At 51.2% G+C, this 15,709-nt stretch overlaps 1 protein-coding gene across 7 annotated transcripts in view; it reads right to left on the bottom strand.

Annotated features, from left to right (window-relative positions):
- Window positions 1-69: 69 nt before the first annotated feature.
- The window catches only part of EMID1 (EMI domain containing 1), a 40,652-nt gene continuing 25,012 nt past the window's right edge, over window positions 70-15,709 (bottom strand). For 3 of the 7 annotated variants that reach the window (XM_057526801.1, XM_057526805.1, XM_057526802.1), the window contains 2 exons: window positions 10,572-10,616; window positions 70-882 (listed from right to left, as the gene is read on the bottom strand). In XM_057526801.1, the coding sequence (XP_057382784.1) occupies window positions 661-882; window positions 10,572-10,616 (267 nt within the window). In that variant the 3' untranslated portion in view covers window positions 70-660. Of the gene's footprint in view, window positions 883-4,118; window positions 4,210-5,116; window positions 5,202-10,571; window positions 10,617-15,709 lie in introns of those variants that run through there. The other 4 variants (XM_007170749.3, XM_057526807.1, XM_057526806.1 and 1 more) reach the window with 3 other exon arrangements.

The following is a 15,709-nucleotide window of genomic DNA, read 5'->3' as shown; positions in this document are numbered from 1 at the left end:
TGCCCGGCTGCCCCTCGTCTAAGCACACACTGAGACCAGGCCGGTGGGCAATGAGGCTGGGTGCCTTTATTGGCTGATACACATCTGCCTCCTGGTGTCTGTCACAAGCCGTTGTGGGAGCAGGGGGCCCCTCCCTCTCCATGCCCCCTCCGCCTGGGACATGAGAAGGACTGAGGGTTCAGGGGTCAGAACTGAGACAAGGAGCCCTGAAGGTCCAGTCAGATCAGGTAGCTTGACCTCAGGGCCAGGAACCCAGCACGAGAAAACAAGGAGACAAGGGATACAGGTGGGCCCCCCAGGTTTGGCTGGGGAGTGGGGAGGTGAGACTGCCCGCTCTCATCATCCATGGGTGTGCTGAGGGCCGGGCAGAGCCCCAGCTTCCAACTCCCTCTGTTGCTTGGGGCCTGGATGGCCGGGCAGTTGATGAGAAGACAGAAGCTCCAAACCTGCCGCCCCTCCCCACAGGCCTGCATCACCCCATTTCACAGAGGGAAACTGAGGCCCAGGGCCCTGAGCAAGGCCTCACCTCTTGCCTGGACCACACCTCCCTCTCAGGCTCCAGTCCCTGCTCAGCCTCATAGGAGGCAGATGCGCATGGGGTGCCAGGACCAAGACATGCCCACCCCAAAGGCCTAGGTGGCAGAAGGGACCCTGAGGATATTAATAAATACGGATGGCGGACCTTGGAGGCAGCTGGCCAAGTCCAGGCTGGGAAGGGAAGCCTGGCCTGGCCCTCCCCAAGGGGCCACCACCACACTCAGTCTCTCTCGTTTCGGCTCCTGGGGGCCACAATCCGGTAGCTGGTGGCGTGTCCTCCCCTCTTGCCCCGCAGGAGGCTGGGGGTGCCCGTGCCGGCAGGGTCTGCCCCTGACCCCTCTGGTTCTGCGGGAGGGAAGGAAAGAGGCCGGGTTAGTGATGTCTGTGTGAGGTGCCCACCTTCCCTTGGCCCTCTGGGGGGTGGGGCTCTCTGCCCGAGTCTGAGAGGCAGAGGTGTGTGAAAAGAAGGAGGTCTGCAAAGCTGGTTAGTGCCCCTACCCCCAGGAGTTATTAGCCCCTAACCCAGCTAGAACACTCAGGGCCTCTATTTGATTTTCTCTGTCAAGTGGGGATCAATGAACCCACCATGTTTCTGAAATGCTTAGCATGTAGCAGATGCTCCATAAACAGTATAGCTCTTTTTTTCGTTAACGTATCTTGGAGCGGAGGTGTGCCCTGAATCATTCCCATTTCAGAGCTGGGTAAACTAAGGCCAGGCATCAGCCTCATTCTTCCTCTCTCCTCAGGTTAGGCCACCTGTAGTGGGGAAGGGTTTAGGAAGGCCAGGCTCTGCCACTGACCTACTGTGTGGCTTTGGACCTCTGTCAGAGCCTCAGTTGTCTCATCTCTAAAACCAGGGGGACAGTTCCAGATACAGAGGCCCTGGCCAACTCCAGTAATTACTGAAGTCAGTTCCGATTTGGCTATGGTGAGATTATGCCCCAACCTGCAAATAAGCTGGCCCCCAAGAGTACAACCGGATAATTGGCATTCTTCCCACCTGGAAAACTACTCAACCTTCAAAACGCAGATCAGGACCTACCTCTTCCAGGAAGCCTTATGTAACTATCACCTCAGTCCCTCTCAAAGTTAAATGAGGGGTTAGGCAGCTCAGAAGGATGGGTTGTTTTTCCAGGGGGAGGGCCCCAGGATGGAGGACTTGGCTGAGCCTTCGAAACCCTGTTCACAGGAGAGACACTTTGACTCTGGTGAGCACCAGCTTCCCACTGAAGGCAATGCCAGGGAGGGAGCTATACCCTCATACTCATAACTGTCTAGCGCTCTGACCCTGTGTCCCATGCACCTCTGGGCTGAGATTTGGGGCCCTTGGGGCAGACAGGTATCTGCAATCACAGTCGAGGAACATTTCATGCCCTAAAACAGGGAGCATAGGAGGAGGGTAGCTCAAAGCTCAGGTTCCAACATCAGCTCAGGCCAAGTCCTGGCCCCACCATGTCCCAGTTATGTGGCCTTGGGCAAGTCCCAGAACCTTTAAGCCTCATCTGGAATGTGGGGATGACACTCCTGTTGTCACACCCTTGCAGAGTGTTCAATGTGACCAAGAGTGGAAAGTGGTTTTCACAGTAAATGTTGGATTATTATGGTCACTAGGTTGGTGTGTTTTCAACCCAGGGCTCCTGCAGGTCTGGTCACTGTGAGTCAGTCATGAGATGCTGTTCTGACATGATCAAATTCAGGGCCTTGGTTTCCCCCGGGCCCCACTCAGTGCCTAGCAAAGCAGAGGGGTCAGGGAACCTTTGCCGATGGAGCCAAAAGAGCTGGCGCTTTAGAGGCCCGACCTAGGGCGGACCCCTGGCCTCACCACTACTATCCCTATGTCCTGGGGGAGTCACACGAGCCCTCTGAACCTGTGTTTCTTCATCTGTGAAGTGGGCACAGTATCGCCCACCTAGAAAGCTTGTTGCAAGGACTGGAGATGATGGATGTAAATTTCCCGGCCCAGGTAGACTGGATGTGTGACAGCTGTTACTATTATCATCATTATTGATTATAATCTAAACATGAGCCCCATCGGGGTCTTTTGTTAGCACCTGCTGTGTATGATGGGCCAATGGGGAAGGCTCCATCTCCTCTACTCCCCTCCTCCTGGCCACACTGCCTGGTGCCTGGCACTTCCTCCCTGGGCTGCTGGCGACAGAGCCGGCTGAGGGGGGCAGAGCACAGATCCAAGGCCACAGTGTGTCCCTTCTGACTCCCCTCCCAATCCTCCTGAGAGGGGAATCAGGGGACACCTGACAAGGAGCTGAGCGCCTGGGATTTGGTCCTTGGTCCTTCCTCTGGGAGAGGGGAGGAGGTCTGGGAGATGGTCTGAGTTTTCAGAAGTTGGGGAAGCCCTGGGGCATGGCGAGAGCAGCTTTGGAAGCAGAACCCACACACCTTCCCACCTCTAAGCCTTTGTCCCCACGGGGGCTGTCCTCCCACCTCTTCCTCCTGGCACACTTGTAGGGACCTTCCATGACTAATGCAAGGGTCCCATCTTCCAGGAAGGCTTCTCCTCACACACATCCTTTGGTGCTCCTGTACCCAATGGCCCTCATCTCTATAGATGCTGAGGATTTCCCACCACCCGATGGGCAGCTCCCCAAGGCGGGTACCCTGAGATCTGCCTCAGACCCAGCCTGCAGTAGGTGTGCCCTACAGTTTTGCCAAATGAGGGAGGCTTGGCTCTAACCTTGGCTCTTCTTCCTGCTGGGGGCCTCAAATTTCCCCATCTGTAAAATAGATGGGAGGTTGGACATATGTCTGAGGCTGTGTGCACTGATGCGCTAGGACTGGGCTGAGAGATGGGGCAGCTGGGAGAAGGGCTGGGGCCTCTTCACGGGTATATGAGGAACAGGGTGGCCAATCCCTGACTCTCTCCAGGGCCAGCCACAGGCTCCAGTTTAATGTGGAGAGACCTCCTTAGGACCACTGTGACAGCCAGGTGGTGTCTAACCTCCTTCCGTGCCTCCCTGACCTACCTTCGAGGACCTTCTCAAACGGGGCCCTGCCAGATCTTCTAGCCTCTGTTCTCACCCTCAGCAACCTCACGGAACTGTCCCTCTAGGTTCTCTCTGGTCTTCTGGCTTTTGTCCATGCTGTTCCTCTGCCTGTTCACTTGCCCCCGATCCTTGCCTTTCAGGTCTCCACTTAGACGCCTCCTCCTCCAGGAAGCCCTCCTGAGATGCCCTCTGCCACCCCCCAGCCTGCATCAGGAGCACTTGTGGGCTTTGGTGGCCACCTGTATTCACTCCACTGTGGTATTCATCACCCTAGGTTTAACGCCCAGTTCCAGGGCTTCCCCCCAGCACCCTAAGCTCCATGACAGCAGGACCCTGTCTGTCTTATCTGTTGGAGCCTGTGCCAGCGAGGTACCTGGCACAGAGCAGGTGCTCATTCACTCAAGAACTAGTTACCAGAACCTCCTCTGTGCCAGACACCGTCTGCTGGCCGGATGGAAGGGCCGAAGAGTGGCTGTCTGCTAGTCTGGATCCAGTATTGGGAGGCGCCTTCTGTGTCCCCAGGCCCTTCCCAGGCCCTTCCTGGCAGGGGCTGCCCCTGCCTGCCCACCCTGCCGTTACCTGGCCAGATGATGGCTTCCAGCAGGGTGACCCGTCTGGCCAGGAGCTCCAGCTGAGCCTGCTGCTGCAGGAAGCTCTGTAAGCTAGGAGCCTGATGGGAGATCGAGAAGAGCAGACGGTGCGTGTCCGGCCTCCGGGGGCTGGGCTGGGCACCGAGGGAGGGGGGTGGGGCCAGTTCCCGCTGGCTTCCGGGCAGGAGCCTGGGCGTGAGTCTCTGTTGGGACCTTGGCTGCTCCTTCTAAGTGGGGACGGGACTCGCTTGGCTCCTCAAGTGACCAGATAGGTGGAGAACTAGTGGGTGAATGCCTGGGGGTGGGTCTCTCAGGCCACTAAAGGGGGACCCTGGGGCCAGGATGGCCTGCCCAGTGAGAGCCTCTGGGGTCAGAACTGGTGGGTGGTACATTACCCAGAGTCCCCTGGGACCTGAGCCTGGCTCTGTCACCCACAGGCCCCTGCACTTCTGGAGTCTAGCCCCATGACCTGTTGTCCTGTGGGCCTGCAGACTGGCTCTGTTCCCCACAATTTCTCTTGAGCTGAGGCCTGACTGGGGTCTGGATTCATTACCCATAATCCTCCTGGGGGCCTGGGCTCTGACGTTATTACCCACAACCCCCTGCACTGTCGCAGTCTGGCTCTGTTACCCACAATCCCCTGCAGCTCTGGAGTTTGGCTCCATTGCCCATAATTCCTTTCAGACTCGAAATCTGTCACCTCTGGTTCCCCTGCAGGCCTGGAAACCACATTACCCACAATGTCTGGAGCCCCAGGTCTTACCACAGGGGTGGGGGCCTGGGTTTCTAGGGCCACCCCCTTCACGTGTGGACAAGGGACCAGTCACTGAGAGATGGGTGGTCTTGACCTTTCAGGTCCCCACCTGGAGAAGGGCAGGTACCTTATCCAGCCTCTTGACTGGACCCAGGCAGCTCCACCCTGGAGGGCCTGGGGAAGCCTGGCAGGCGGGGGCTGGGCTGTCTGTCCGTCTGTCTGTCTCTACTCACCATAGAGCCCAATCATTGTTTCCAAGATTAAAACCCTCTCAGCTAAAATCTTCAAAGCCTCGCGTAGTTGGTGCAACCCCTCCCCCTGTGGAGGAAAGAGACAGATGCAGCCGTGAAGGGGGCAGGGGAGGGGGCCCTGCAAAGCTTGTTGGAGGCCCATGCCCCACCCTGGACATGCACCTGCAGCTCCACACCACCTGCCACAGCCCAGGGCCCACGGACAGCCGGGACAAGACCAGGAGAGGATGGGAGGGGGACAAGGCAGGCGGAAGCAACCTCCTCAGTAGGATCCCACCCAGCTGGCTGCTCTTTCCTCACACCACTGCAAATCCTGCTGCACTGGGGGCGGGGAGAGGCCAGTCTGCAGGGGCGGCACTGCTGTCCCAGAGCCTGCCACAGAACCTGCCCAGAGGTTGCCGCAGAGCCCCGGCCCCTCCTCCATCTCTGTTGCCTGAAACCAGTTGTTCTCACATCATCTGCATGATTCCTGCCACATCCCTGGGCCACTTGTACTCTTCTTTACTTAACAGTCTTTAAACTGACTCAGTTTTGCCTTAAATACTGTATTTGTCTCACCCTAATTAACTCCATTGGTGGGATCAGGCTACTTACCGATATCCTTCCCACTCATGTCCAAATGAACATGTAAGAGTAAAATCAGAAAATGTTTGTGTGGCATCGCTGTTGGGAAGCCAGGCTTAAAATGCCGGCAAAGCTGAAGTTCAGGCCCAGGTGCCCCCGCCCCAGCCCTTTTGAGCCCATCCCTCCCTGGGCTCTGACTACTCCAGGTCCATATGCTGCACATCCCAGAGCCCAGCCCTCAGCCCCACCCTCTCTTCTCAGCTGAGTCTCCAGCACCCAGGCCCCGGGGATGTGGCAACGGCCCTCAGACCCCTCCCCTAGGCCTCCCTGCTCTGGGGTCTCTTGTCTCAAGTGGTGCCGGTGTTGGCCAGGGACCGCCAGCTGGCCCTCGCCTTCACTTCTTCCCAGTGTCTGTCTGTCTGTCCTTTCCTCCCCCAGCATAGGGTCCATGGTCTTGCCAAAACTCCACACTCCCTCACTCCTTCCTCTTTCCGAGTCCAGACTAAAGCTATTTCCGGAATGTAGATATCGTAATTCTGACAGAGCACCGGGACAGCAACAGAACTATTCCAGCCCTGACACTTCTGGGAGTCTCTCTCAGAGTGCTTTACTTAGTACAGATTAAATGAAGGGATGAGGTATAATATGCATCTTGGTACAATTACTACCTTCAAGGAAGCTGTTCCCACAAAAACATCTAACAATCAAGAGTCCTCCCAACATGTCTGTTCTGAGCAAGCCCACTGTGGCCATGCTGAGACTGTCCCTTATGATCTGGCTGTCCTGTCCACATCACATGCATGGGGCCACTGACTGGCCATTGGGCCTGGGGGTCACCGGGTCACACTAAAGTAATCTCTCTTCAAGTATTACACCCATCTAAACATGGATGACCTTCAAAAATTACATTAAGCCACTGCCAGCATCAACAATGGCACAAGCTGATGTCATGAGCCCCCTGATGAGACGCAATAAGAGGGCACTACATCCCCAGTTAGTGCACCTGCCAAGGGTGTTTAACCTGCATCTCATCACGAGGGAACAGTCAGACAAATCTAGACAGTGGGACAGTCACAAAATGACAAAGTCAAGAGAAAGAAGAAAAGGGCAGGGGGCCTATTTTAGATTAAAAGAACCTAGAGACGTGACAACCAAATGCAACACATGAATCTTGATTGATCTTGTTTTCTTTTTTTTTTTTTAAACCAGCTACAAAAGGCATTTTGGGGACAATGGGTAAAATTTATATATAAGCTGTATATTAAGTGGCATCATTTCACTGAATTAATGTCACCTTTCTCAGGTGTGACAGTGTTACTGTGGCTCTTTGGGAGAATGTGCATATTCTTTCAAGACACATGCTGATGTGTTAGGGGAGATGTGGATGAGGTCTGCAACTTACTTTCAAATGGATTAGAAAAAAAAAGATCTATAGGACTTCCCTGGTGGTGCAGTGGTTGAGAATCTGCCTGCCAATGCAGAGGACACGGGTTCAAGCCCTGGTCTGGGAAGATCCCACATGCCGCGGAGCAACTCGGCCCGTGAGCCACAACTACTGAGCCTGCGCGTCTGGAGCCTGTGCTCCGCAACAAGAGAGGCCGCGACAGTGAGAGGCCCGCGCACCACGATGAAGAGCTGCCCCCGCTTGCCGCAACTGGAGAAAGCCCTCGCACAGAAACGAAGACCCAACACAGCCATAAATAAATAAATAAATAAATAAATAAATTAAAAAAAAAAGATCTATAGATATATATAGAGCAAAAGAACAAAAGCAGCAAAATACTAATAATTGGTCAGTCTAGAAGAAGGGTACAAGGATAGTCATTGTACCAAATTTTCTATATATTTGAAAATTTTCAAAGCAAAAATATGGGGGAAAATGCCAAAAAAATATTCTGGGTGGGTGGCCTGCTGTTTGCACCGATGACGTCCCAGTGCCCTCCAATCCTGGCCTGAGTGTCCAGGGCCTGTTGGACACCCCCACTCAGCTGTCACGTAGACATTCCCCATTCTCCATGGAGAAAACTCAGCAGGCCAGCTTCTCCTGGCTCTCTTCTCTCTTTTACTATTGTAAACGTCTCCCTTAACTTCTCGCTCCCCTCTCCACAGCCAGACAAGTACCCAAGTGTCTCTCAGCTCCACTGACATCTGTCCCTCTTCACTGTCCCCCTTCCAGTTCTGGCCCCCACAGCCTCTTGCCAGGGTGACCAGGACAGCCTCCTGTCTAGTCTCTCTTTCTGCTCCCTTCTCCCATCCTTTCTCCACATGGCAATCAGAGGGATCTTTTGCAAACAAAAATCTGACCATGTCACTTCCCTACTTATAAATATTTCAATGACTCCCCACTGCCCATAGAACAAAGTTCAAATTCCTCAGCATGGCCTCTTAAGTCCTAAAAGCCTCTATGACCTCTGTCTCACTCCTTGCCTGTCACACTCTGTCACTCCAAGTATTTGCAGCTCCTCAAACACCCTGGGCCCCAGGGTGCCCCAGGGCCTTTGCATGTGATGTTTCCTCTCCTCTGCGTGAACACCCCTTGCCAGGCTTCAGCCTGGGTCTCCTTATCCAAGAAGATGCTAAATCCACCCCTCCACAATCATAGCTGAGCTCCCCCTGTCCTGTCACTGCTGGTTACTGGTCTGTTTCCCCTCACCCCACTGTGACCACCCTGAGGATGGGGACTGTGTCCAAATCACATCTATGTCCACAGTGCCCAGCCTGGGGCCTGGCACCCACCAAGGAGGCGCTTGGGGAAAGTTAGCTGGCTCCCTCAGTCCTGGGAGCTGAAAAGCCTGGGCTTCAGTTCAAGCTCTGCCAAAAATTCACTCTGTGGAGTTGGGCCTCAGTTTTTCCTGTCTGAATAAGGGGTATGAGCTTTGGTCTAGATGGGCCAGCTGAGCCCCGTCACTCCCAGGCAGTGCCTGCAGTGCATCTTCATGACCACTGGGTGTCAATGCTGAGCCACAGCCAGGACAGTGGCTCCAAAAGCTTCACTAAGTGGGGGTTGGTAGGTGGAGTGTGTATAGGAGCCCTCAGGCCTCTTCCCCACACAGACCTCATCCCCACCTGCCCCCAACAGAGCTGGTCCCCCAGCCCCCAAAGCCTCATGCAGCCCCCAGCCCAGCGGGTCCCCTCCCAGGCAGGCGGCAAGCAGGGGCAGAAGTGCAGGTGGGTGAGGGGAAAGCAGGTGGATGGGCAGGGGCCCTGCTACCTCTTGGGGGGGGGGGCCTCCCACAGGTGGTCCTGAGTTTGAAGTCTGTTCTGGGAGAGTTCAGGCATCTGTTCTCCTGTTGGGACCCCCATATAGGGATGGGGCTGCCCAGCCTAATTCAGCCTTCATCCCACCTCTCCCACCTCCTCTGGGCTGGGTGAAAAATGTGTTTCCAAACGAAAGGTCTCTGGGAGAGGTCAGTGAAGGGGCCTAGAGGAAGCAGAGGGCTGGGATCACATAGGTCTAGCTGACCCCCAGCCCAGCTCACACCCAAGCAGGCAGTATGCTTAAGAGGCTCTGGAGCCACTAGGGGGTAGAGGGTGGGTAAGGGAGTGGGGTGGCAGTGAGGGGCTGGGAGAGGCTTGCCAGAGAGGTAGCAGGACCCCAGAAGTCATGGAAAGACATGGGGGAGGGCTCATGCAGGGTGGGGGGCTCCCACGGCTGTATCCATCACTGACCCCACAATCAGGAGCAGAGAGGGCAGGGCAGGCGCTGGGTGCTTCCCATGTCTTCATTAACTAATGCATGCCAGGAAGTAGGGCGTCCCAGCCAGACTGCACCAGGGAGAGGGGTGGAGGAGGGAGGGAGGCACAATACCAGCCTCCAAAAGAACTCCCCAGTTGCCTCTCCTGTCTACCCCCATCCCATCCAGTTTTCCAAATGTCTCCTATGTCAGTGATGGTTTCCAGGTCCCTGCACCATGGGGCTTTTAGTCCTCCCCCCATGTCTCCTGGGTGGGTGATTTCTAGGCCCTGAAATTCATTCACTGCAAGTCTCTCTCGTGATTGTGAAGGTTCTAGGATTCCACATGTGGTTTCTAGGTCCCCTTTCCCATTTATTCTATGTCTGCTGTGTATGTGAGTTTCTAGGCCTCCCTTCCCAGTCTTCATGGGCTTCCTTTGTGTACAGTGGTTTCTAGATCCCCCATCTCATTTTCCATGGTTCTCTGGTGCGTATGGCAGTTTCTAGGCCTCTCCTCCCACTCCTCATGGGTCTCCTGTGTATGTGATGGTGTCTGGGACCTCATGTTAATTATAGGTCTTTTGGGTACAATGGATCTAGGTCCCCTGACCTCATTTACCATGTACAATGTGTCCTTGGTGGTTTCCAGGTCTCCCTTCCTGTGATTCACATGTGTATGGTGGTGTCTAGTGCCCTGTCCCTTTTACCGAAGCGCTCCTGTGTACCTCAGCGTTTCTACACCTCCCTTCCTCTGCTTCATGGCTCTCCTAAGGCCTCCTGTCCCATTCTTCTGTGTGGATATTGTTTTCATGCTTCCCTTTCTTTTGCAGACAGGGGAGCAGAAGCCAAAGCCCTTGCTGGGAGGGGGCTATGGAGGCAGGGGATGCAGTCTGGACTGGGTCAGCCCAAACTGCCCAGGAGGAACTGGCAGGGTCACCCTGGCCTGGAAAGGCCACAGAAGGAAGGCAGAGATAGGGATAAAGACAGAGACAGAGAATGTAGGGTCTGCTGATAAGGCTGGCCCTGCCCACTGGGGAGGGATAGGGTTGGGGAGGACGCTGGGGCTGAGAACTGGCAAGGCTCCCCACTTGGAGACCAGGTTGCAAAGGGGATTTGGATGGGGTGCCCCCACCCCCAAATAATCTCCTGAGTGTCCAGGGCGGGGGGGCAGTGGGAGGTCAGTGCTGGGCTAGAGCTTACCCAGTGGCTCTTCTCACCAGGGTCTCCTTTGGGGCCAGGTTCTCCCTGCAAGGAGAGAGAGGTAGGGCCAGTGAGAGAGGCGAGGATGGAGAGAGGAAGAGAGGCTGAGCAAGGATGAGACAGAGAGTAGCTCGTTTGGGCGAGATAAAAATGCAAAAAAACAACTGTTTGAAGGCAATGGAAAGTGATAAAGAGCAGCCAGTAACTGAAGGATATCTGACCTTAGAAAGAAGGGAACCGCACTGGGTAACATCAGTATATTTATGGCTTTTCCTCTGAGGGCTCATCCCAGCCGCCTCTGCCTGGCAAACAGCTCAAGCAGGAAGCTTTAGTCTTATTGGCCTGAGGAGTCAGAGGTTGGGGTCAAGACTGCCAAAGAAGGAGGAAATTGAGGGGAAATGCTGGAAAGCAGGGAGCCACAGTAAGGGAGCAAAATCAGTATAAATACTCCACTCTGACCCTTGGATGGTCCGTGAACTGCCCATCCTAAAGTCACAGAGCTGAGCTGGAGCCACAACGCAGAGCAAAACTCAACACTCTTCAGAGGAAGACTGTCTTCACTACATTGTCTATATTGTTCAGGATGCAATACAAAATTATTAGACATGTGAAGAAATGGAAAAATGTGACCCATATGCAAGAGGAAAATCAGTCAGTAGAAACAGATCCATAGCCAACCCAGGTACTGGAATTACCAGACATGGAGATTAAAATATCGGTGACAACTACGTTAAAGGATATAGTGGAGGGACTTCCCTGGTGGTCCAGTGGTAAAGAATCCACCTTCCAATACAGGGGATGTGGGGCAACTAAGCCTGCACGCCACAACTACTGAGCTCGCGCTCAACTAGAGAGCCTGCGTGCCGCAAACTACAGAGCCCATGCACCCCAGAGGCGGCATGCCACAACTAGAGAAGAGAAAACCCGCACACCACAACTAGAGAGAATCATGCGTGCCGCAGTGAAGAGCCCGTGTGCCGCAACAAAAGATCCCGCGTGCCTCAGTGAAGATCCCGCCTGCCACAACTAAGACCCAACGCAGCCAAAAATAAAAAAATTTAGGGCTTCCCTGGTGACGCAGTGGTTTGAGAATCTGCCTGCCAATGCAGGGGACACGGGTTCGAGCCCTGGTCTGGGAGGATCCCACGTGCCGCGGAACAGCTGGGCCCGTGAGCCACAACTACTGAGCCTGCGCGTCTGGAGCCTGTGCTCTGCAACAGGAGAGGCCGCCATAGTGAGAGGCCCGCGCACCGCGATGAAGAGTGGCCCCCGCTTGCCGCAGCTAGAGAAAGCCCTCGCACAGAAACGAAGACCCAACACAGCCATAAATAAATTAATTAATTAATTAAAATTAAAAAAAAAAAAAGAGCAGAGTTAGTATACCAGCTTTTTAAAAAAAAAATTTTAGGGCTTCCCTGGTGGCGCAGTGGTTGAGAATCTGCCTGCTAATGCAGGGGACACGGGTTCGAGCCCTGGTCTGGGAAGATCCCACATGCCACGGAGCAGCTGGGCCCGTGAGCCACAATTGCTGAGCCTGCGCGTCTGGAGCCTGTGCCCCGCGACGGGAGGGGCCGCGATAGAGAAAGGCCCGCGCACCGCGATGAAGAGCGGTCCCCGCACCGCGATGAAGAGTGGCCCCCGCTTGCCGCAACTGGAGAAAGCCCTCGCACGAACCGAAGACCCAACACAGCCAAAAATAAATAAAAAAAAAAAAAAAAAAAAAAATTTAAAAATATAAAAGAATCTAGTGGAATTGATACAATGGGTGATGAGATGGGGAATTTCAGGAGGGATGCAAAAATTATGAAAAAAGAATCAAATGGAAATCCTGGAAATGAAAATGATAATACTTGAAATAAAAAATTCATTAGCTGGGATTAACTGAAGATGTGCCATAACAGAAGAAAGAATCAATTAACTTGACGACAGGTCAATGCAATAATTCTAAGTGAAGCACAGAGAGAAGAAAGATTTTTTAAAAAATTAACAGAGCCTCAGACTTCCCTGGTGGCGCAGTGGTTAAGAATCCGCCTGCCAATGCAGGGGACACGGGTTTGAGCCCTGGTCTGGGAAGATTCCACATGCCGCGGAGCAACTAAGCCCGTGCGCCACAACTACTGAGCCCGCGCTCTAGAGCCCGCGAGCCACAACTACTGAGCCTGCGCGCCGCAAATACTGAAGCCCGCGCACCTAGAGCCCGTCCTCTGCAACAAGAGAAGCCACGGCAATGAGAAGCCTGCGCACCACAACAAATAGTAGCTCCCACTCGCCACATCTAGAGAAAAGCCCGCGCGCAGCAACAAAGACCCAATGCAGCCAAAAATAAAATAAAATAAATTAATTTTTTAACAAAAGTGGGAGTAGCTATATTAATTTCAGACAGAGCACACTTCAGAGCGAGGAAAGGTATCGTGGATATAGAGGGGTCACCACTCCATGAAAGCATAACAATCCTTAATGTGTATGCACTTTACAACAGAGCATCAAAATATGTGAGGCCAAAACCGATAGAACTGCAAAGAGAAATAGATGAATCCACCAATGCCATTAATCAACCAGATAAAATTGACATCTGTAGACCACTTCATCCAACAACAGCATATTACACATTCTTCTCAAGCTCACATGGAACATTCACCAAGATAGACCACATTCTGGCCCATAAAATATATCTCAACAAATTAAAAAGAATAAAAATCATACAATGTATGCTCTTAGACCACAATGGAATTAAACTAGAAATCCCTAACAAAAAGATAACTGGAGGGAATTCCCTGGCGGTCCAGTGGTTAGGACTCCAAGCTTCCATTGCAGGCGGCATGGGTTCGATCCCGGGTCGGGGAATTAAGATCCCACAAGCCGCGAGGCACAGCCCCCCTCACAAAAAAAGATAACCGGAAACTCCCCCAATACTTGGAGATTAAACAAAAGACTTCTAAATAATACATGGGCCAAAGAACAAATCTCAAGAGAAATTTTAAAATACTTTGAACTACATGAAAATAAAAATGCAACTTAGCAAAATTTGTGGGAGACAGTGAAAGCAGTGCTTAGAGGGAAACTTAGTATAAATCTACACTAGTCAAGACAGTGTGGTATTGGCTAAAGAACAGTCAAATAGATTAATGGAACAGAATAGAGAGCCCAGAAATAGACCCACATAAATATAGTTGACTGATCTTTGACAAAGGAGCAAAGGCAATACAATGGAGCAAAGGTAGTCTTTTCCACAAATGATGCTGGAACAACTGGACATATAAATGCAAAAACATGAATCTAGACACAGACCTCATATTCTTCACAAAAATTAACTCAAAATGTATCACAGACCTAAATGTAAAATGCAAAACTATAAAATTCGTAGAAGATAACATAGGAGAAAACCTTGATGACCTTGGGTTTGATGATGACTTTTTAGATACAACTCCAGAAGCACAATCCATGAAAGAAATCATTGATAAGCTGGACTTCATTAAAATTACAAACTTCTGCTCTGCAAAAGTGAATGTCAAGAGAATTAGAAGACAAGTTATAGACTTGGAGAAAATATTTGCAAAAGATACATCTGATAAAGGTGTACAAAGGTGTATCTCTGTATATGCAAAATATACAAAGAACTCTTAAAATTCAACAAGAAGAAAACAAACAACCCAATTTAAAAAGCTTTTGCACAGGAAAGGAAACCATCAACAAAATGAAAAGGCAACCTATGAAATCGGAGAAGATATTTGCAAGCCACATGTCCAATAAGGAGTTAATATCCAAAATATATAAGGAAGTTATACAACTCAATAGCAAAACCCCCAAATAAGCCAATTAAAAAATGGGCTAAGGACCTGAATAGACATTTTTGCAAAGAAGACATACAAATGGCCAATAGGTATGTGAAAAGATGTTCAACATCACTAGTCATCAGGAATATGCAAATCAAAACCACAACTTGAGCTATCACTTCATACCTGTTAGGATGTCTGTTATCAAAAAGATGAGAGATAACAAATGCTGGTGAGAATGTGGAAAAAGGGGAACATTTGTATACTGCTGGTGGAAATGTAAACTGGTACAGCCATTATGGAAAACAGTATGGAGATTCCTCAAGAAATTAAAAATAGAACTACTGTATGATCCAGCAATCCCACTTCTGGTTATCTATCCAAAGGAAAGGAAATCACTGTCTTGAAAACGTATGTTCATTGCAGCATTATTCATGATAGTCAAGATATGGAAAGAACCTGTGTCCATTTATTGATGAACAGATAAATACTATGTGGGTTACACACACACACACACACACACACACACACACACACACACACACACACACAGGAATATTATTCAGCCTTAAAAAAGAAGGAAATCCTGCCATTTGTGACCACATGGATGAATCTGGAGGGCATTATGCTAAGTGAAATAAGCCAGACAAAGAAAGACAACTACCGTGTGGTATCACTTATATGTGGAATGCGAAAAAAAAAGAAAAGAAAAGTTGAACTCAGAGAAATAGTAGAACGGTGGTTGCCAGGGACTGGATTGTGGGGAGGGAAGGAATGGAGAAAGGTTGGTAAAAGGGTACAAACTTTCAGTTATAAGATGACTAAGCTCTTTTTTTTTTTTCTTTTGGCTGCATCGTGCAGCTTGAGGGATCTTAGCTCCCTGACCAGGGACTGAACCCAGGGCAGTGAGAGTGCCAAGTCCTAACCACTAGACTGCCAGGGAACTCCCAGATGACTAACTTCTAATCTAAGGATCTAAGATATAGTATGGTGACCATAGTTTCTTACAAAAACTTACAAAAAAGTTTATAAAACTAAACATACTCTTACCATATGATCCAGCAATTGCACTCATTGGTATTTAACCAAATTAACTGAAAAGTTATGTCCACACAAAGACCTACACTTGGATGTTTATAGCAGCTTTATTCACTATTGCCAAAACTTGGAAGCAACCAAGATGTCCTTCAGTAGGTGAATGGATAAATGAACTGTGGTACATACCATGGAATATTATTCAAACCAAAAAAAAAGGGCTATCAAGCCATGAAGAGACACGCTGGAACCTTAAATGTGTATTACTAAGTGAAAAAAGCCAATCTAAAAAGGCTGCATACTGTATTATTCCAGCTATATGACATTCTG

Source organism: Balaenoptera acutorostrata, chromosome 13 (genome assembly GCF_949987535.1).
Source record: "Balaenoptera acutorostrata chromosome 13, mBalAcu1.1, whole genome shotgun sequence".
NCBI classification, from domain to species: Eukaryota; Metazoa; Chordata; class Mammalia; order Artiodactyla; family Balaenopteridae; genus Balaenoptera; species Balaenoptera acutorostrata.
This window is presented reverse-complemented; position numbering and strand designations above follow the sequence as displayed.